General features: G+C 49.5%; 1 protein-coding gene across 4 annotated transcripts in view; it reads right to left on the reverse strand.

Annotated features, from left to right (window-relative positions):
* CLCC1 (chloride channel CLIC like 1) overlaps positions 1-21,770 on the reverse strand; it is a 274,427-nt gene that overhangs the window by 77,741 nt on the left and 174,916 nt on the right. For all 4 annotated transcript variants that reach the window (XM_086953903.1, XM_086953902.1, XM_086953905.1 and 1 more), the window contains exons 8-9: positions 2,838-2,935; positions 2,585-2,731 (exon numbers count right to left, since the gene is read on the reverse strand). In XM_086953903.1, the coding sequence (XP_086810029.1) occupies positions 2,585-2,731; positions 2,838-2,935 (245 nt within the window). The remainder of the gene's footprint in view (positions 1-2,584; positions 2,732-2,837; positions 2,936-21,770) is intronic.

The following is a 21,770-nucleotide window of genomic DNA, read 5'->3' on the forward strand; positions in this document are numbered from 1 at the left end:
TCACGAGGTAGTTGACTCGTCCTTTCGGGGATAGTGCACATGGGCATAGGCGCCATTGTTAGATTGTTTACCGCAGAGGGTGATAATGGAATTAGTAAGAGTAGTAAGAGATGTCCATGTATAAATGTATTTAAGATGCTACTGCAACAGGTACAGGTACCTGGCGAGGCAGGTGGGTGCATCTGAATCTACAGCTCTACATGCCAAGAACAGATGCATATTGGGTAAGTAGCATTTTCCGTTCGAGGCATGCGAGCTGTAGATCACATGCTTTGCATAAACTTGTCAGCAGTTATCTTCCAAAGCAATGGCTAACCTGTAGCTGTTGCAGTCGTCTGAAATAGTGTACGTAAAACTGCTTGGCCCACACTAGCTTGCTGTCTTGCTAACACATCTACACAATAGTGTTTACTGAATGTGAGGTGTAGACAATCTTGCAGCTTTGCAGATGTCATCTATATGTATATTCCCTAAGAATGCCATAGAAGATACTAGTTTGTGTGTGGAGTGCGCTCTAGGAGGAATTGTTAATATTCTTTTTGCTTTTGCATAGCATGTCTGAATACACTTGACTATCCACCTTACAATACCTGATTTTGATATAGGATTGTCTTTATGTGGTGGAGCAAAAGCCACAAATAGTTGTTTTGTTTTTCAGAAAGGTTTTGTCCTTTCTACGTAGTAAAGTAGTGCTCTTTTCACATCTAAAGTGTGCAAAGCACGTTCTGCTACCAAATCTGGTGGAGGAAAGAACACAGGCAACTCAACAGATTGGTTGATATGAAAAGCAGAGATGACCTTTGGTAGGAATTTAGGGCTGATCCGAAGAACCACTATGTTTGGGTGTACTTGTAAAAATGGTTCTTCTATGGTAAGTGCCTGAAGTTCACCTACTCTCCTTAGTGATGTGATAGCTATGAGGGAAGCTACCCTCCAAGTAAGAAATTGCAGTTCACATCTATGCAATGGCTCAAAGGTGGACCCATCAATCTGTTAAGGACAATGTTGAGATTCCACACTGGAGCAGGTGGAAGTCTTGGAGGAATAATTCTTTTAAGTCCTTCCATAAATGCTTTAATGACGGGCACTTTAAAGAAAGACAGATGTTGTCTGTTCTGTAGGTAGGCAGCTATTGCAGCAAGATGTAAGCGTATGGATGTGTACGCTAAATTGGAACGCTGCAGATGTAATAGATAGCAAATGATGTTTTGAACTGAAGCGTCCAGCAGGTTGATTTAATTGTTATTACAGTACATCACAAACCGCTTCCACTTTGTTGCATAGCATTTTCTTGTGGTAGGACGTCTAGCCCATGTGATGATGTTCATACAGTCTGGCGGGAGATTAAGATAGCCAAACTCTAAGATTTCAGGTGTCAGGTCGCAAGGTTGACATGACTGGGATCTGGATGAGTTTTCTCTCCATGGCTCTGAGTGAGGAGATTGGGAGTGAGATGTAGTTTTTAATGAGAAACTACTGAGAGCTCCAAAAGGGTTGTGAACCAGGGTTGCCGGGCCCATGTGGGAGCAACTTGGATTAAAGTCAGGGATGCCTGTATGACCTTTTGAACCACTCATGGAATGAGTGGGAGAGGCGGAAAAGCGTAGGCAAATAGCCCTGACCAATTCACCCATAGTGCATTGCCCTTGGACAATGGGTGTGGATGCCTTGATGACAGTAAATACTCCCTATCTACGCTCTTGAGCTACCTCTGCTTGTTTCCAAACTAATGTTTACCTCGAACCTGTAGATGTGAAATCCTCTTTCTATCAACACATGCCCAGATTTTAAGTCCAACTACAACTTTTAGGTTTCAGACACATACATTCATCTACTTCCACTACATAAACTGAGTCGCTACCTACACATGAGTAACAGGACAGTTTATTCCATTTCACTAAGGCTTTACTTTGTTCTTAAATAATAATGTATTAATGAACAGCATTGCAGTGAATACATCTCTCTCTCTGAGTATATACAGACATATTTTCATATTTAGACATTTATATAGACATAGATATAGATATAGACATATATATGTATATACACACATTTTAAATATATCGTCAATGGAAAAAAAACAAAGGTTACAGGGACCGTATAGTTAGGAAATAGAATTTTAAAAACCTTAGACATTCACCAAAAACAAAGGGTTACAGGGACTTTATAGTTAGGTTTAGATTTTACACACACAAAACCACAGAAATTCAGCAATTCTAGTTAAAGTTATCTCAAGTAACTATAACTCGTTCCCTAAGGTAACTATAACTCGCGCCTCCGCCATGTAGTTTTCTGATCAATAATTTCACTACAAATATTGCAGTGATAATATCAATGATGTCATAGAAGATATCATGAGTGATATGTGTGGGGTAATTAGCAGTGCATGGCTAGGGCACACGTTATAGTTACCTTAGGGCACAATTTATAGTTACTTGAAATAACTCTAATTATAACTGCTGAATTTCTATAGAGTACTGCCAGTAGCTAATATATATTGAGAAAGAGAGAATCGATCGATCAATCCTTGGAAGTAGTTTTTTTTTTCAAATCAGGGTCAATTGTCATAATGGTGTCTACTCACCAGGGCAGTCAAAGCCATAACGATAAGCACTGGAACATGATACAATAATGGTAATTCCTTCAGAAGTTCTTTAATAAATTCACCAATTCCTCGCCCCACATGTTTCAATGGCTCAGTCACGAAATGCGTAAAGGTCAGAGCTAACGCCTAGGAAAAAAACACATATGATACAAATTTAGTTTAAAAAAAAAAAAGAACAAAAAAAGAGAAAAGACAAAGAAATATGAAGAGTTGATGTAGGTAAAGCACATGCCTTAGTTGGTGGAACCATCAAAGCAGGACTGACTAGGAGTGCTTTATAATAGTCGTCACAGGGATCATTCTGGACACTCCACAGTCGTGTCATCCACCCTACAGATGAAGGAAGATAATAATAAAAGAATTAGCCTTTTTACTAAAAAATAATTTTCTGTTTTATTCAGTAGAACAAAATAACTTAATAGCACTAAAACCCCACATATGAATCTTAAAATAACTTGTTTTTTCATGTAAACAAAATTCTCAAGCAGATAGTGGGCTTGATTCTCCCTGTAGCTTCTCCGTTTGTACTGCTAAGACAAGGAAGAAGAAAAGAACGTAGGAATAAGCAGCCCTAGCCTTGAAATAATGGAAGTCCTTGGCCAGTGAAAAGCTGCTGGGAGGCTGAAAGGTATCCAGCATTTGGCTGTGGCTATGCCAGATTGGTACTGTATAAGTGACACAAACATCGAGCACGTGAAGAAGTTTTTCCCACTAAAGGCCAAAATAGTTGTTTTCTCCTGAGCCATCCTGATTTAAGTTCAAAACTTTAACCACACTTAGTGCAAGGCAAAACTAGCCTTCATGATTCTGGCAGCTATGCCAATGAGATCCCTTAACATCATCATGCTCGGCAATGCAGTCTGTCGGCCTAGAATGATCTTAAACATACACTCGCCTTGGACATAGTAGGCTAAAGTTAGTGTATCAACTGAAATTGTCCTAGATCGGAAGTCTGTAGTAAGGTATAATGGCACCACCATTATGGTGTCTTACTGACAGGCCACTCGATTGCTCCATACTTCTCCATGTAAAGCCTTGCCTTTCAAGGAAACCGTAATCACACAGCAAACTAGGCAGAATGAGGATTAGGCAGAGAACAAACTGGAGTATTCTTTGGATCCATGTTATTGTTATCCACACTCCATCTGGAGTGAACATCTTGTTAATTAAGCAATTGCAGACATCTACACTTAAGCGTCCTCCCGGGGAAGAGTCTGAGTCCTGATGAACACCACATTCAGCAGCTTTGCAGGAATTGAGAATTGACTTTATTGAATTAATGTCTTCAGTGCTCAGATCATAGGTGTCTGGATCAACCAACTTTTATTTTTTTGTGGAATGTGGCTGAGAAAACAGACTGCTAGGGCACACACTGGGCTCAAGGGGCATGTCAAAGTGTCCGAAATAGGGTCATGAGCCTCATTACGGAGATATACATTCACTTGGCACAACCCCTGCCACAAGACAAAAATTCAGGACAAAGAAGTTGGGAGAGAGAACTACTATGCACCCTCGCACACAGGGGATGGGAAAACACACCTTGCATAACACTTCCAGCTCTGAAATGTTGGGAGGGCTGTGGGAACCCATGCACACTGTTGCACTTACTTTGGGCCTGTCCGGGGTTGGTCCGGTACTTGGGAAAAGTAATGAACGAGATTAGCCTTGCTGTTCTCTCACTAAATTGACACGTGTACCTTAGGTGCATTTACCAATTGGTACTGGGCCACCTTATCAGACCCTGTAACTCAGGGCATAGGTGTACCCAGGGCCTACCAGGGGCTGCAGCATGTATTATGCCACCCCTGGCTGGCCATCTAAATCTGGCACAACTGGCTGCACGACAGCTGGGGCAAGGTGGTGTAATCACCTCTTGCTGTAGATATAGTATACCTATATCTAACCCTAAAATGGACACTCGTATTCCTATCAGTCACTCCTATGGCAGGCCTTGACAATCCTGAAGGCAGAGTGCTTGGAATCGTGTGAGATGGTGCTCTGGCACGAGCTGAGCCCGTTTGCAGCTTGCGGAACCAAGTCCTAATGGCTGTTCCATGATAACGCTTACCATATACTCTTAAGTGCATTATAATCCTCGCGGTTATATGCCAACTCTGGTATCGCTTTATCAAAACATGTCGAGTAAGCTGTCATACGAATTGGAATACTAACCCCTCGCCAGTTCTGGCGACGGGGTTAGCATTCCACCCACCCTCTAGAGGGACACGACATGTATGTAACTGTGAACCCCGGTTAAAGTTAACTCAAGCCTCAGCATCACAAAATGGATGCTGCCACCACAGACACAAGTCTGACCTACTGCTGCTGGGAGTCCTTCCAGCGAGGGATGCTTGGACAAAGGGTTTCCTGTCAGGGGCGGTGCTAGCACCATCCCAGACAGGGTTTTGTGTATCCTGGGTAGGCAGGGGAAGGTGACTGCAAGTGGCACCCCGGTGCTCACTATGCATCTGCCGGCTAGAACCAGTTCCAGGGGCACACCAGCCCCTGAGCTGGGGAAAGTCCGGCATGGGAGAGGGGTGTAACCACCCCCTTCCTGGTCCCACCCATGGGCAGGACCTAGTCGCGTGCCAGCCCCTTTTCTTAGTATAAAGATAGGAGCGGGCCCCCTTCCAAATTAGATCATCTTAGAATCCTGAAACTACTTTCTACGAAAGGAACTCAAGACTTCTTCCTAAGATTTCTCCCTTGTGACTAAGGAGGAGTCACCCTGCACCCGCAGGCACCATCTAAAAACACTGCGGTTTGCTGCACGTCCTTCCTCCGGAATCCGACCGACCAGCACGACAAGACCCGGCTTCCCTGGCACCTCTGACCTCTACCTACATCGTCAGCTTAGCTGAGACCCGTGGGTGTGACGAGACCTCGAGGGACCGGCCATCTTCAGAACTGCACGACGCTTATCCAGCACGACCGCCGAGGGATCCTCGAGTGAGTGCTTTGGGGTTCGAGAAGCCCTGACCATGAGCAGCTCCAGCACCGAAGTCCAGCCCCCCAGCAGCCACCAGATCTGCGTGGGGCCCTTCTGCTCTTTGCTGCTCACCACGTTGTCCGGCTACTTGCCTGCTGGCTTGTGGCCCTCTTGACGACGCTCCACGACGACAACACCGCTGGTCTGGTTGCTCCAGACTGGCCCTTGCTCCCCTCCAACAGAGGAGCACCCCGGACCCTCCTGGTCCACTCCAGACGCCATTTTAAGTCCACCGCGTGGGCTTGCATTTGCCAAGACTTGTTGCCCCAATCCTGGGTCCAGCGACGTCGACAGCAGATACCTTCGTGGGACAGCTCGCACCTCCATCCTGGTTGCCGACAACGCCTCCTGGTCCGTGAGACTGCAGAGCCCAGCGTCGCCCACTCACCTGGTCGAGGTGATTCCATCAGGTGCCATCCTGGTGCCCATCTAATCACTGGCTTATGATTCAGAACTTGGTCCCCTCTGCTTACAGGTATCCTCCATCATCGATCCAGGCTTGGATCCCTCCGAATCTCTTCACTGGTCGCCTGCCAGCAACTTCTTCTTTCAGGCTTCATAGACTGCAACGAGGATTCCCGACGTCTTTCCAGACCTATGCAGCCGCAGCCCCTGGGCTAGGTAACCTCAGCATTTCGGTGCTCCAGCATAGCCTCACTATCCAAGGGTCCAGATCCTTTTTCGTTTCAGCTCTACCTAGTCGGATTCGTCCGATAACACTAACTTTACGAAATCTAGCATCCATAGACTTTGTCCCGCATCCCGCGTGAGAGTGCACACTCTGCACCCGTTCCCCCTAGGCCTCCTGCTAGTAATCTGAAGGTTCAGTGGTCAAGTCCTAGTGATCCTACAGCCTATTAGAGTAGTACTTACCTGCTAGTAATTTCGCATTCCACTTTTGTAGTCTATGGTTTTTTGTGCCCCTCGGGCATTTGTGTAAATTGTGCAACTTGAAGTATTTTCGTAAGAGTTTTGTATTGTGCTTAGCACCCTGTCCTCATAAAGAGTCCAGGGTTGTTGTGTTCTAAATAACAACTTGTGTGGTGTCCTTTCACTTGGTGTTCAAGGGGTATATGTGATGGTATAACAGCTGGCTTAACACGCCCTCTAGAGTCTAGCCTTAAGACTGCTCTTGTCCATGCTACTAGGATAGCTGGTCTACGGTTGACTTACAACCAATCATCAATAAGGGTTGTTTGGACTGATACATAGTGATCACTAGAATAGTGAGCACTGCATATCAGGCCAACTTCTCACAGTCCGGTACTTGGGAAAAGTAATGAACGAGATTGATTGAGCCTTTGATACAGAAATACCACGGGTCCCTGAGTACACACTTCTGGGCCTACCTAGTCCCTTGACATACCCCCTCTAATACTTATGAGGTCGCAAGATGGCTTTAGCTCTAGGGGAAGCTCACCAAGCCATATTCTTACTTTGGGGGACCGATAAGGCGCCCGAATATACAACATGATTGCACAAATGATGGTTCATAGGGGGCATGGAGAAGTTGACACTTGCAGCAGAGCTTAAACTGGACACTTACCAAGAATGATGGGTTCCCTTTGTAAGCATCCTCTCAGCTGAATTCAATGTGCTGGCCTGTCTCAAATATATTACATTGCTGCATCTGATTCCAGATCCTTTCAAAAGTCACGGAGGTCAAGAGCTTACAAACGGGGGCTGGGCACAGGACATAAGGTTCATGGGGTATAGGAATGGGATTATACGAGAGCCACTGTGGTGACTACTACATATATCAACTATACAAGAGTAATGGGGAGGGATGATGGGTGACGGATTTGTTGGGATTATGTTTTCCTGTAACACCATATTAACATGCTGCAGGCCTCCAGGGTGTAGGCAGTTGAGCTGTGTAAAGTGAATGTGACTTCTTGTTTATTCAAAAATAATTTTAAAAATGTAATAGGCTCAAGGCAGTGCTGGATCAAAAATGCTAAAATGGTGTAGAGAGGGTACTAACTGCATCTGCACGGGGTTAAATGGAAAGGGGCAATCCAAACATATAGCTCATACTCTGACACCCAAAATGTCAAAAAAGAAGGAATCTGAGACGAGGAGGTATGATAGCCAGGTGATTGGGGAGTGGCCTGACACAGATGCCATAGGTCGGGAGCTCCGAAGCTTTTGCCCGGCGACCCCGTATCCGACGACATCCTGTATAGAATTTGCACCATGGAATTCCCCAGACGGTGCAGAGTCCCCCAGACTGCTGCTGATTTCCCACTGGCCCATGCCAGCGAGGCACTAGGGCTGCTACTGGTGCAAATCGCTTGAGTGCAACTCCTGGCATGGCAGAGTAAGTAAGATGGCGGCAGCTAGGTACTGAGCCCCGGGACAGCCCGGGCTTGTGGCGCGACGCTGCTGCCACCGAGAGCACCACTGCGAAATGGAGATGTGTGCCCCTGAGTAGCAGGGCACCAGTGCATTGATCAACCAAGCTGTGGAGTCCTTGAGAGGGACGGGAGGCGACCAAGCGAGCCGGGTGGAGCAGCAGTAACAGTACTGCCCTGTAAGTGCCGCAGCGGCTGGGCCAGACTGCTGACCCTGAAGGAGTGTGGAATTTGGCCTCGCCAGGTGGGAGGGGCTCAGTGGCTGTCGGCGTACCACCGGACAGGGGCAGAGCCTGCAGGGATTGGAGAGGGCAGCAGGCCTAGTGAGGCGGCCTTGGACCCACGAGGCACACGAGGTGAGGAATCCAGCAGGGCCAACCCTGGTGGTACCCGATGCGCTGTGGGGAGTGTAGAGCCCTGGGACATTAGAGGACAGTTGACCCCGGGAGTTGCGGCTGGATCCTGGCTTCCCTAGCCACCCACATTGAACACAGATATGGGCAGGCTCCACAATAGTGAATGCAAGATAGCGCCTGAGTGAGCCTACAGGCCTCTTTTTCCTTTTACTATGTGGGGGAAAGTCCCTCCTGGGGATATGGAGTGCTACTGCAGGCCCCTAAAGAGGTCTGGGGGATGAAGTGCTCTGTCCCTGGCTGCTACCCCCCCTACATGGGACCCAGGGTCGGATTGGGATCACAATTTGGCCCAGGCACTGATGATAAAAGTGGCCCACATTCTCAGGGTGTGGCCCAGATTCGCGGGGCGCGGCCCAGATTCGCAGGGCGCGGACCACATTCACGGGGCGCGGCCCACATTCACGGGCCTGCCCTTTCATGATACACACAAGGAATGTAAGTGGGAGGATATTGGTCTTGGTAAAGACACAGGGCCAAGGTGACAATGTCCTACAAGCGGAGCAACTGAAAAACAGTGAGGAGGCCCCTTACTATTACAAAATTATTGCCCAGCCTTCCAGCGCAGGAGCACCTGAAAAACAGCGAGGCCCATTTCTCCTAAAAAATGATTCCCCATCCTTCCAAGGCAGGAGCATCTGAAAAGCAATGAAGCCCCTTTCGCTAAATAAATTATTCCCCAGCCCACCAGCGCAGGAGCACCTGGAAAACAGTGAGGCCCCAGCTATTTGTAAATTACTCCGCCCTCCCCAGCCCTTCACTGCCTCGGGGCAATGGCCTGGCAGGAGAGGGGATAAAGCAAAAAACACAGCTGATAGGACATCCATGGGGGTAGGGAGGAGGCTAAGGTGAAGATGGTGCCTGTATCAAACATTACCTGGACCCCACAGCGAGACTAATTCTTCCTTGCCCACTATGCCCTGAATGAGAAGGGCTGTGGGCGAGGTGTTAATGCAAATCCTGTTTCAGGGATGCATGGGCCCCAGGTGAAAATGGCTCAATGGCCTGAGCAACTCCTGGCCCCCTGGGAGGCCGATTCTGGCACAGACTCACCCCTCCCAAGCCAGCGTGATTGCTTGGCAGGGCAGGGGGTCAAGGAGAGGCCACAACTGATCATTGCTGAACGGCTGCACAGCGAGGCAGCTTTCCTCTTACTGTCCAGTGCTCTCTGTGGACTGGGAAAGGGGGCAAAACGGGCCACAGAGGGCACAGAGACACCGGCCCTTCGGCCAATGCCCGAGTGCCGCATTGCCAATCCATCCCTGATGGGACCCAATACTGCACTGGGCACAGTGCCTGTCAAAGGGCTTTCAGAGGAGACTGCAGGTTCAGCTGGTGTGGAGGTAGTGAGTTGGATTAGTGAGTTGGATGGTAGCGGTGAAAATGTGGATGCTCCAACAATCGTCTCCATTGGGGCTTGAGGCCTAAAGACTCAAGGGTGAACTCACCTCCTAATGGGTGTTCGCCTCTTGGGGGCCTTCTCTGCCTGAAGCTGCGGTATTTTGGAATTGGCTGACACCTGGCCTCCTCATGGTCATGGGGCTAGCTGTCACACGGCCTAGTGATGGCTTTGAGGTTGTGAGTGGTAGAGCGGACACTGTTTTTGATACAAATCCCACGGACCTGTGCTGCCCATTCCCCGCCTCCTGTTGGGACGCCATTCTCCTTGGACTGTTGTCTCTGGGGCAGTGGTATTACACGGAGGGAGCTTTGGTGGCACTTTACAACCTTGCCTTTCACTCTGGGAGTATGGGTAAAGCTACCATAAAAAGAGACCCAGATGTAGGGGGCCAGGCCCAGGAGGCGACTGGTACCAGTGGCTGTGCAGAAATGCTGGTGTCCTCTAGGGCACAGCCTTTGACTGGACTCATCCTCCAGGACTTGTTGCACTCTGTCACCACTTCCCAAGAGGCCTTGGAAGCAAAAATCGATGCCATACGAGGAGACCTGAACATCCTGAAGGATGACCATCGTCGTCTAGCAGAGAGGGTCACAACAACTGAGCACTCCCTAGCAGACATTCCCTCTGACTTGGTCTCCATGCGAGAACATCTTTCGGTTAAGGAGGACACAGTGGGGACCCTGGAAGTGCGAGCTGAGGACAGCGAAACAGGTCCAGGAGAAACAATATCTGCATTGTCGGACTCCCGGAACGCATTGAGGATAACAATATGCTGTTCTACTTGGAACGCTCGCTGCGTGAGGCTGTAGCTCCAGAGTGCCTATCCACATTTTAAGCCCTGGAGAGGGTGCCCAGAGTTCCAAACCACAATTTGAGATTAGCAATTAAGGAATATGTAGAAATCACAATTATTATTGCGAAACCTACATACATTGCATTTTGCGAGACCGTAATAGCGAATCGGTAAAATTTGCTATTAAGGACTCGCAAAAATACAATAATTATACATCTGCCCCCATATCCTTGGTCAGGCTAGAGTTGAATGGGGGGGTAGGTGGGGGGGGGTCGGAGGGAGAGAATGAAAGTGGACAATCTAAGGGTTATGATTTTCCCTGAATTCATTTAGAAGGTACAAAAGCAATGTTCCACATTCCACTGTGCCAAACGACAACTGTGTCAGATGGGCCTAAAATATGCTATGCTTTTCCCAGCCCGACTGCAAGTGGTGACCCCGGAGGGAACAAAGTTCTTTTGTTCTCCACAGGAGGTATGGGAGTGGGTCAAGATGAATCCGCAGGCTGGCCCCTGCCAGGAGTCCATGCATGGACTCTCAAGCGGAACTCATTAAAGCACAGTGGCGGGCCCTGAGGGGGGGCCCAAATGCAAGGGCCCAATGGGAACAGCAACGAGCAATGGATGTGGTGGCATGAGTGCCAACCTACGGAGCCTGGCCCCTTCGACAGGGGGGGATGGGGCTCAGGACTTTGACATGTCCTGGGGTACTAGCTCCTCAGAAGACTCAGAGAGGAAAATGCTACTTACCAGTATGCATCTGTTCTTGGCATGTAGAGCTGCAGAGTCCTACACTTAGCAATAGATCGCCACCTGGTGTTGGGCTCGGATGATTGCAGGTTGTTGTCTTCTTGGAAGAAGTCTTTGTAGTCACAAGATAGGTGACTCCTCACTTGGACAATACTGCGCATGGTCATCGACTCCATCCTCAGATTGTTTTCCGCCACTGGGTTCGGTTGAAAGTTTTCCGCTCCAGCTAGAAAAGACTTTTTCTGCATTTTCGAAGCGAGAAACTTAAGATAAACTTATTTCGACATCGAATAGACTTTTTGACATCACCAGCTACCTTACGGTGCGTCGACGCGGGCCTTTGGGCCTATCGGCGCCGTACAACCTACGCCTTATGGACAGAACTCCATTCAAGAGATGCCCGGTATGTCGAGCAAAGTTCCCTCCTAGCGACCATCACGAGGTCTGCAACCTCTGTCTCTCGCCAGAACACGACGAGTCTACCTGCGCAGCCTGTGCCTCCTTCCGATCGAAGAAAACGATTCGGGATCAGAGGGCCTGTCGACACGAAAGGAGGAGATCATGAAGGACCAGGTTTTTAGAACCTAGCGGCGTCAGGGAAAACGCCTGATGCCTTTGAGTTCCCCTGCCTTGGCAAACAGAGACACGGGACGCTTCTTGATGACGTCAAAGACCAAAGTTTATTGGCTGCAACCAGGAACAGAGGTCTACGAAGCACAACACGGGTGGTTCGCTAGAGACTGCACAAATTCAATGAGCGGAGCATGGTCTTTTATGACAAAAATCACATTCCAAAGTAGCATCGATTACATACAAACTAGCCAATCACATGGTGACATTTCAAACATATCGTATAACGACAATCCCACTTTTGGTTGTCCAGCCCACCAGAAATGACCAAGCACATTACAATTTCTTGTTCGATCAGGCCGGACAAACCCATCATAAAACCTCAACCCAAATCAGTGATTATGTCGTAAAGGAAGGAGCAGAAACAGATTGGAAGCAAGATAGAAAGGTGGGTGCAGTGTGCTGTAAACTTCGGCATGTCCTGCTCTTTGATCTTTATCTGGCCAGCTGCTTAACAAGGAACTGGCTCAGCGAGGTCAGCCTCGGGCAAGGGAGTCAGTTCGGCCAGGTCATTCAGAAGTCAGCTAAGGTGTACGTGTCCCAAGGACTCGCTTGGCCGTAGTCATCGGCCTATGTGAGGGCAACCACACAAAATGGCTGCCTTACACAAAATGGAACCTGAGGGTTCAATGAGAACACTACGTATTTAGGGATTTCGTTTGATCGATTAATGCGAAAACACTCGTACATACCGCACTCGTGATTTGTGGTCCGCTGACATCAAAATCGTCTATTTCCGACGACCTTTATTGAACGGGTTCAGAACCACCGAAACTCAGACCCTCATAATACGGAACTACAGACCCTCCTTTTGCCCTTACATAGGCAACAAACCCAAACCCATGTCAATCTGAATCTGGATCTATATTCATCAGATCATCGATGTGTTGCTGTAGCATCATCCTAGTACTTAGTACCTCTCTCTGGACAGGTCTCCTTGTACACGAAGTAGCACAAAGGCCACAAATAGCAGGAGCACACTGTACGCAGAGACAGAACAGGAAAAGGATAGCTAAGACCATCCCAATAACCATCAGAATTTTCCATCCCCAAGTGGATATCAATCCCCAGAACCATCCCATCAACGGCCAATCTCCTTTATCTAAATGGACAGAATCGGAGATCTTATGTAGCTTGGAAATGGCCTGGAAGACTGTCTGAACGTTGTCTGGAAAGAAAACACAGCAGCTCGATTGAATCAGTTTACATACTCCACCTCGGTGTGCTAGTATGACATCAAGAGCAACTCTATTCTGAAGTGTCATAAGTCTATCCGACTGGAGCTCAGCAGTCAAGTTACTAAGGGCACCGGCAGTTTCAACTATGGTGGACTCAACCACTCTCGTCAACTGACGAATATTCCTGCTGTTAGCCATCGGTCCCCAGAACGGCAGAAAACCCTTAAAGAAATCTCCTAACTCTTGCCCTGCAGTATCTTCCTGACTGAAGACACCTCTAGCAACTTTCGTCTTATGGTAATCTGCCGCAGCTGTAAAAGTGGGAGGCAACAGGAAGGAAACAAAACATGTGCCCGAAAAGTCAGGGGGCAACCATGTATATGCTTTATCGTAGCAAACAAAATAAGTACCCTTAGCGGCTAGAAATGCTGGGGAAGTCTGAGACGTAAATACATAGGTGTCAGTACAAACGCTCTTCCCTAGCTGTGCTCTCGGATTCTTGCCATTACCCTGCAGACAATAGCGACCCTGATGGGACACTATCCAAATCGGTGGAGAACTTTTCGCTCGCTGGTTAACACTCAGACTAACTCCATATCCAGTAACATTCCAACCAATGTATGCCTGTGTCTCATCTCTCGGAATAGTCTCATACGAACTAATTCCTCTAATCATATCGACTATACCCTTGACCAGAGCACTATTCTTTGGGTTATCTTTCACTGAACGTTGGGGATAGACACTATGGGCATAGATGAACATTGTTCTGTAAGCCCAAATAGAACCATTTAAACTGAAAGGCAAAACCAAGTACGGAATACCTTTATCAGTCGTATGGGGCATTAGACCACAAATCCAACAATTTGTTGTATTCATCACTAACTGGTGTTGGTGCAAAATTTGGATAAAGGAATTATTGGCAAGTTCCAGTCGTCTAACAACCTCATGTTCAGGCAAAGGATGAAAAGAATGAGAAGAAATAGTAGGTGGAGGTGTAGGTTGCACAGTGGGAATAAACGTCACTTTAAAAGAGAATGTCACATAACCAATTAAAAATATCATTAAACTCAATAGCAAAAACAAACCCAATATTAAAAATCTTTTCCGTGTGATTAGTTTGTATATCTTATTCTTAAAATTCATTGTCTTTACAGGTCTCTCTAGCTCGAAGAAATCCATCCTAACTAAATATGCTGCTCGCGGTGGTAGGGTGTTCTATGCTAAGGAATGCCTCTGTCAACCCAGGGCAACTCCCTTAGGCCAACCAGAACCTTCGACCTAGTGTCTCAGGCTTGCACTCCAAAGACTTGTCTACCGCGACCCTACAGCTGAACCCGGATGGCGGTTCGAAAAACAAAAATAAGTAGATCCTCGGTGGAGAGTTAACCTGTAAACAGAAAAAAATCATAAAAACTTCATTTATTTATTAGTCCCACGACTCTTGGTCGGAAATTATAACAATCTTTTCCAGGCAATGTTTGTTCTTTGAATAGAAGCTCAGGCACAGTATTGTTCAATCGATTCAAAGGAGGCACAGCTTCTTGCAAAAGATCGTCACTTTCTTTCTCAGAGTTTGTTCCAATCAGACGGGCATCGCTGAATGGCAAAAATCGTGGCACAATTTCTGTTTCAGAGTCTGGGAGTCCTTCCTGGACCCACCGGTCGTACGGTAAGGGCAATGGAGCCCGTTTGCAGTGTACGCCGTGGATCCAGTGTTTCTTGTCTTGCACTCGAACTGCAGAACGTGTAGACAGGAGAACTAGATGTGGTCCTGTCCAATGGGGCTGATCATTCTTACTTCCCTGGAAGTACTTAATGAAGATCCAATTGCCGGGTTCAATGGCGTGGCCTGGATTTTCAGAAGCTTGTGGCAAACTGTCATAGACCTGTTGGTGTAAAACACGCAGTTTAGCCGTCAGTTCGTGCAAGTAATCAAGCAACACAGGGTACTCAAGGTCACTAAACTTTGTTGGTCTTGGTACGCCCCAAATATTCGCCAGGCGACCAAACAACCTCATACAGACTCAAACCCATTTGCGAATGCACAGTCATTCTTGTGGACAGGAGCGCTAAAGGCAAAGCATCTTGCCATTGTAAACCAGTGCTCGCTTGGATTTTGGCCAACTTTAACTTCAGAGTGTCATTATAGCACTCAACTAAACCAGCTGATTGGGGTTGATTTGCAGTGTGGAACTTCTGCCGGATTCCTAATCCCTCACATACTTTCTTCATCACTTGACCCACAAATTCACTCCCATTGTCACTCCAGATAATTCTCGGCAAACCAAATCTTGGGAAAAATTCCTTGATTAGGGCTTTCACTGTGGACATCTAGAAAAGGAGCAAACAACCACCAAAACATATTTCAATCAATCAATCAATCAATCAATCATAACACTTTTATAGCGCACTACTCACCCGGAAGGGTCTCAAGGCGCTTGGGGGAAGGGGTCCGCTACTGCTCGAACAGCCAGGTCTTGAGTTGTCTCCTGAAGGCGAGATGGTCCTGGGTCAGCCGAAGGTGGATGGGGAGGGAGTTCCATGTCTTGGCCGCCAGGTAGGAGAAGGATCTGCCTCCAGCGGTGGCTCTTCGGATGCGTGGTACGGCGGCGAGGGCGAGGCTAGTAGACCGTAGCTGGCGGGTGGGCGTGTAGAAGGTCAGGCAGTCGTTGAGGTACTTGGGGCCCAGGTCGTGGAGAGACTTGTGTGTGTGGGTGAGGAGCCTGAACGTGATCCTCTTGTTGACGGGGAGCCAGTGCAGGTCCCTCAGGTGGCTGGAGATATGGCTGCGTCGGGGGATGTCCAGGATGAGTCGGGCGGAGGCGTTCTGGATGCGTTGGAGTCTTTTCTGTAGCTTGGCTGTGGTTCCGGCGTAAAGGGTGTTTCTGTAGTCTAGTCGGCTGGTGACGAGGGCCTGGGTGACCGTCTTCCTGGTTTCGGTCGGGATCCATCGGAAGATCTTGCGAAGCATGCGGAGGGTGTGAAAGCATGATGAGGAGACGGCGTTGACTTGTCTGGTCATCGAGAGGGAGGAGTCTAGGATGAAGCCCAGGTTGCGTGCGTGGTCTGTTGGCTTGGGAGCGGTGCCCAGGGCTGGGGGCCACCAGGAGTCGTCCCAGGCGGAGGGCGATGGTCCCAGGATGAGGACTTCCGTCTTGTCTGAGTTCAGTTTCAGGCGGCTGTTCTTCATCCATTCGGCGACGTCTTTCATCCCTTCGTGTAGGCTGGTTCTGGCGGTGTCGGGGTCTCTGGTGAGGGAGAGGATCAGCTGGGTGTCGTCGGCGTAGGAGATGATGTTGAGGTTGTGATGGCGTGCGATGGCAGCAAGAGGTCTCATGTAGACGTTGAAGAGGGTGGGGCTGAGTGATGATCCTTGCGGAACGCCGCAGATGACTTTGGTGGCCTCGGATCGAAACGGGGGGAGGCGGACTCTCTGTGTTCTTCCGGTGAGGAACGAGATGATCCACTCCAGTGCCTTCCCTTGGATGCCGATGTTGCTGAGGCGTTGGACTAGGGTGCGGTGGCAGACAGTGTCGAACGCTGCAGAGAGGTCCAAGAGGATGAGTGCCGCTGTTTCCCCATTGTCGAGCAGGGCTCGGATGTCGGCGGTGGCTGCGATGAGGGCGGTCTCGGTGCTGTGGTTGGCTCTGAAACCGGACTGCGAGGGGTTGAGGGATCCGTTCGTCTCGAGGAAGGCGGCGAGCTGTCTGTTGACGATCTTCTCGACGATTTTGGCAGGAAAAGGCAGGAGCGAGATGGGGCGGAAGTTTTTGAGGTTGGTGGGGTCCGCTGCTGGTTTCTTCAGTAGGGCGCTGAGCTTGGCATGCTTCCAGCTCTACGGGAAGGTGGCGGTGTTGAAGGAGGTGTTGATGACGTCCGGGAGTTGGGGTGCGATGGTGGAGTCGGCCTTGTTGACGACGTGGTGGGGGCAGGGGTCGGTTGGAGATCCTGAGTGGATAGTGTTCATCGTGCGGGCTGTGTCTTCAGTGGTCACCGTGGTCCAGGTGCGGAGGGTGGCGTTGGTTCGACGGTTGAGTGCGTGGATGGTGCGCCGAAACGGTTGTGGATGTCGGCAATCTTGCGGTGGAAGAACGAGGCGAGAGAGTCGCAGAGATCTTGTGAGGGAGTGATGTCGTTGTTGCCGGTGCTGGGGTTGGAGAACTCCTTGACGATGCTGAAGAGTTCCTTGCTGTCGTGGGCGTTGTTGTCAAGCGTTCCTTCAGTGATTTCTTCTTGGTGGTGCGGATGAGCTGGTGGTGCTTGCGGGTGGAGTGTTTGAGGGCGGTCATGTTGTCAGTGGTCTGGTCGAGGAGCCAGGCTTTCTCGAGGGTGCGGCAGGTCTTCTTGGAGTCCTTGAGTTCGTCCGTGAACCAGGAGGCCTTCTTGCTTCTGGGTCTGCTGGGAGGGTTCTTCAGTGGTGCGAGGTCATCGGCGCAGGCGGTCAGCCACTGCGTGAGGTTGCGGGCTGCTTCGTTGGGGTCCGTTGTGCTGGCGGGTGGGTTCTGGCTGAGGTAGGTGGTGAGCTGGTCGGCGGTGATCTTGCTCCAGCTCCTGTGAGGAACCTGTTGCGGGTGGTGGTGGGTTGTGGTTCTTCTGAAGCTGAAGTGGACGCAGCTGTGGTCGGTCCAGTGGAGTCCGGTGGAGTGGCTGAAGGTGATGTGCTTGCTGGATGAGAAGACGGGATCAAGCGTGTGGCCGGCGTAGTGGGTGGGGGTGTTGACCAGTTGCTTGAGTCAGAGGTTGGCGAGGTTGTCCAGCAGGGCGGCGGTGTTGCGGTCCCTGTTGTTCTCCAGGTGGAAGTTGAGGTCCCCTAGGAGGATGTAGTCGGCGGAGGGGAGGGCGTGTGGGCTGATGAAGTCCGCGATGTCTTTGCTGAATTGTGTACGTGGTCCCGGGGGTCTGTAGATGAGGGTGCCTCTGAGGGTCGTCTTTGGGTCGGTGTGAATCTGGAAGTGGAGGTGCTCGGCGGCGGCGAAGGTGTCGTTGGAGTCGGTCGTGATGCGGATGGTGTTCTTGTGGACGATGTTGATGCCTCCTCCGGTCTGGTTGACGCGGTCCCTCCTGATGATCTTGTACCCGTCCGGGATGGCGATGGCGATGTCGGGGGCTGAGGAGACGTTCATCCAGGTTTCCGTGAGGAAGGCGATGTCTGGTGATGTTGTGTCGAGGAGGTTCCAGAGTTCCACGGCGTGTCTGTGGACAGAGCGGGTGTTGAGCAGGATGCACTTGAGGTCGCTGCTGGTGCTTAGCTTGGCGGGTACGGTGCAGGTTCGGAGGCAGGTGAACTTGCAGGTTCTGCAGGTGAAGGGTCCGTGAATGCGTTTCGGGGCGGCCCGGCAGCAGGCGGGGTTCCGGCCGGCATTGAGTGCGTTGAGGGCGGCGGCGTCGTAGGTCTGCCGGGTCGTCTTGCATTGGTGGGGGCCAGGGGTCCTGGCACTGGGCGCGGTCCGGGCGCAGACGGACTTGCCTTTGGTGCGCCTTTGGCGCACAATCGGCGCGCCCGCTGCGCGTCAACGCTGCGCGTACGCGTGGTCGTCATAAGTAAGGAGCTGGGAGGGCGGAGCAGCTGGGTGGCGGGAGCGGGGCGGCGAATGGGCAGGAGGGGGGCGGGGCCGCAGGGAGGCAGCGGCGGGAAAAGAGGTCAGATGACGGCTCAGCGGCGGCTGGGTGGCTGGGTCATCCGGGGGGGTGAGAAACGAAGGAAAGAAAAGGGGGCAGAAACGAAGGCAAGAGCACAGGAGCACACAAGGCAAGGTGAAGTAAAACCACAGTGAAGGCAGAAACGAAGGCAAGAGCACACAGGGCAAGGTGAAGTAAAAACCACAATGGAGGCAGAAACAAAGGCAACAGTACACAAGGCAGGCACGAGGCAGAAGCAGCGGTGTGTGGGGGCGACCTCGCCTGGTTACAGGCTCAGCGGTCGCTCCCTACACCTCTACGCGGTCCCCTTAAGTAAGGAGCCGGGAGGGAGGAGCAGCTGGGTGGCGGGAGGGGGGCGGCGAATGGGCAGGAGGGGGGCGGTGCCGCAGGGAGGCAGCGGCGGGTAAGGAGGTCCGAGGGCAGCTCAGCGGCGGCTGGGTCGTCCGGGGGGGTGAGAAACGAAGGAGAGAAAAGGGGGCAGAAACGACGGCAAGAGCACAGGAGCACACAAGGCAAGGTGAAGTAAAACCACAATGAAGGCAGAAACGAAGGCAAGAGCACACAGGGCAAGGTTGTTGCACCTCTCCATGTGGATGAAATCTAGCTGCAAAGCCTCGAACGGATACGTAGGAGGAGCAAAATGACCAGCTGGTGTTGGAGTTCCCTTACCAGGATTGTACATCAAACACACCATACAGTTCTTAACCAAATTCTCTGTACATTTGGGAATTCCCACATTCTGCCAAACCGGAGCCAACAACTTACAAATCCCTTTCACGCTAATATGTGCCATCCCATGAGCCATCGTAAGAACTGGAAGCACATACGCGTCGGGCAACAACCATCTTTGATGCTCAGACAAATCAGTTCAACAACCATTCGAATCCAATCTACCCTTACTTTCTCTCCATTCATTCAACTCTTTCTCTGTAGCTTCAGCTTGGATGGATTTCACACTCTCAATCGTATCTTCACAAATACTTTTCTCTGGAACCCATCTCGCCGGACCTGCAACATACATTCGGCTCATCACATTTCTCGCAGTTTCTTTCGCAACTTCATCGGCATACGCATTTCCGCGACCAACATCATCCGTAACTTTCTTATGGGCACTACATTTCACAATCGCTACTTGCAACGGCAAAGTAAGTGATTCAAGGAGCTCATTCACCAACTGCCCATGTTGAATCTTCGTTCCATGCGAAGTCAAAAACCCACGTTCACGCCACAAACGTCCAAAGCTATGAGCCACACCAAACGCATACTGGCTGTCAGTATACACATTCACTCGTTTTCCTTTCGCCAACACACATGCTCTCGTTAATGCAATCAACTCTGCTGCTTGCGCTGAATTATGTGGGATAGGTGCAGCTTCAACAATGGTATGCAAAGTCGTAACAGCATATTCCGCAGTCGTATCACCATTCGGCAACTTAAAGCACGAACCATCAACCCACAAAGTACCATCACACTCTGGAAGAGGAGTACCCCTAAGGTCTATCCTCCCTTTCGTTTATTCCTCAGTTCTCAAAAAACAATCATGTTGTTCTGTGTCATTATCTGTCTCAGCTGAAATCGGCAACAACGTGGCTGGATTCAACGTGTTGCATCGTTTAATGTGCACATGACTCGATAACAAGGTCAACTCGTAACCCGACAACCGAGCACTAGTTAAGTGCTGTGTCTTGGTACGGTTCAATAAGGTATCCACTGCATGTGGAACCATTACGATCAACGTGTTGTCCATAACCAAACCATCAGACTGTCGAATCGAAACAGCCGCTGCCGCTGTAGCTCTCAAGCAACTCAGCAACGCTCTAGCTACTGGATCTAAAGTCGACGAAAAATACGCACATGGACGTTGCTTATCGCCAAACTGTTGAGTCAACACTGACAATGCACATCCCTCTCTCTCGTGGACATACAATGTGAAAGGTTTACTATGGTCGGGAGTACCCAACACAGGAGCCGAACACAACGCATTGCGTAATTCGGAAAAGCTCTTCTGACATTCCTCAGTCCAAGGAATAGGATTTGGAGTATCCTTGACAGTAAGAGCTATCAAAGGCTTCGCTAACAAAGAAAAATTAGGGATCCACTGTCTACAGTACGACGTAATACCCAAAAACGCACGTAATTCTATCTGTGTTGTAGGAACACTCATTTTGGCAATCGCCTGAATTCTCTCTGGGGTCAGTTTCCTTACCTCCTTCGATAAGAGGTGACCTAAGTAGGTTACTTCTTGTCGACAATATTGCAACTTGGAGAGAGAAACTTTGTGATGAAAATCAGACAAGTGGCGTAACAACGACAAAGTGGCTTCTCTACAAATCTCTTCATTGTCAGCAGTAACTAACAAGTCAACATATTGAATAAGGGCAGCACCATCAGGTAAAAGCAACACATCAAGTTGTTTTTTCAAAGCTTGGCTATAGATCGATGGACTCTCGCAATAGCCTTGAGGAGAGCGCTTAAAGCGGAAACTTCGTCCTCCTAAAGAGAATCCAAAGATATCTCTACTCTCCACGGCAATCGGGATGCTGAAGAAAGCATTCTTCAAGTCAATCACCGAAAACCACGTGGCTGTAGCCGGGATCAAAGTCAACAAAGCAGTGATATCAGGTACAACAGGGAATTGCGGAACTACGATCTTGTTCACTTCGCGAAGATCGATCACCAACCTATATACAGGAGGCTGTGAAGAATCAGTTCTCTTCAGGACAGGCAAAACGGGACTATTACACACATTACCTCTCGTTTCCTCAATCACACCCTTATTGATCAGATCATAAATGATCGCCAAAAGTTCTCGCTCACCATCACTCGAGATACAGTACTGCGGAATGCGCGGTAACTTAGCATTCGATTTCAGTGTCACAACATATGGTGGAATCTCTAAAAGACCAACATCGTTCGGACCAGTAGCCCACAATGAATCGGGTAAAGAAGACAATTCAGGTGGAAGTCTGTCTTTCGATATGTACATCGGAGAGATCACTCTCTCACCCAACGTAAGA

Source organism: Lissotriton vulgaris, chromosome 1_1 (assembly GCF_964263255.1).
Source record: "Lissotriton vulgaris chromosome 1_1, aLisVul1.2, whole genome shotgun sequence".
NCBI lineage: Eukaryota > Metazoa > Chordata > Amphibia > Caudata > Salamandridae > Lissotriton > Lissotriton vulgaris.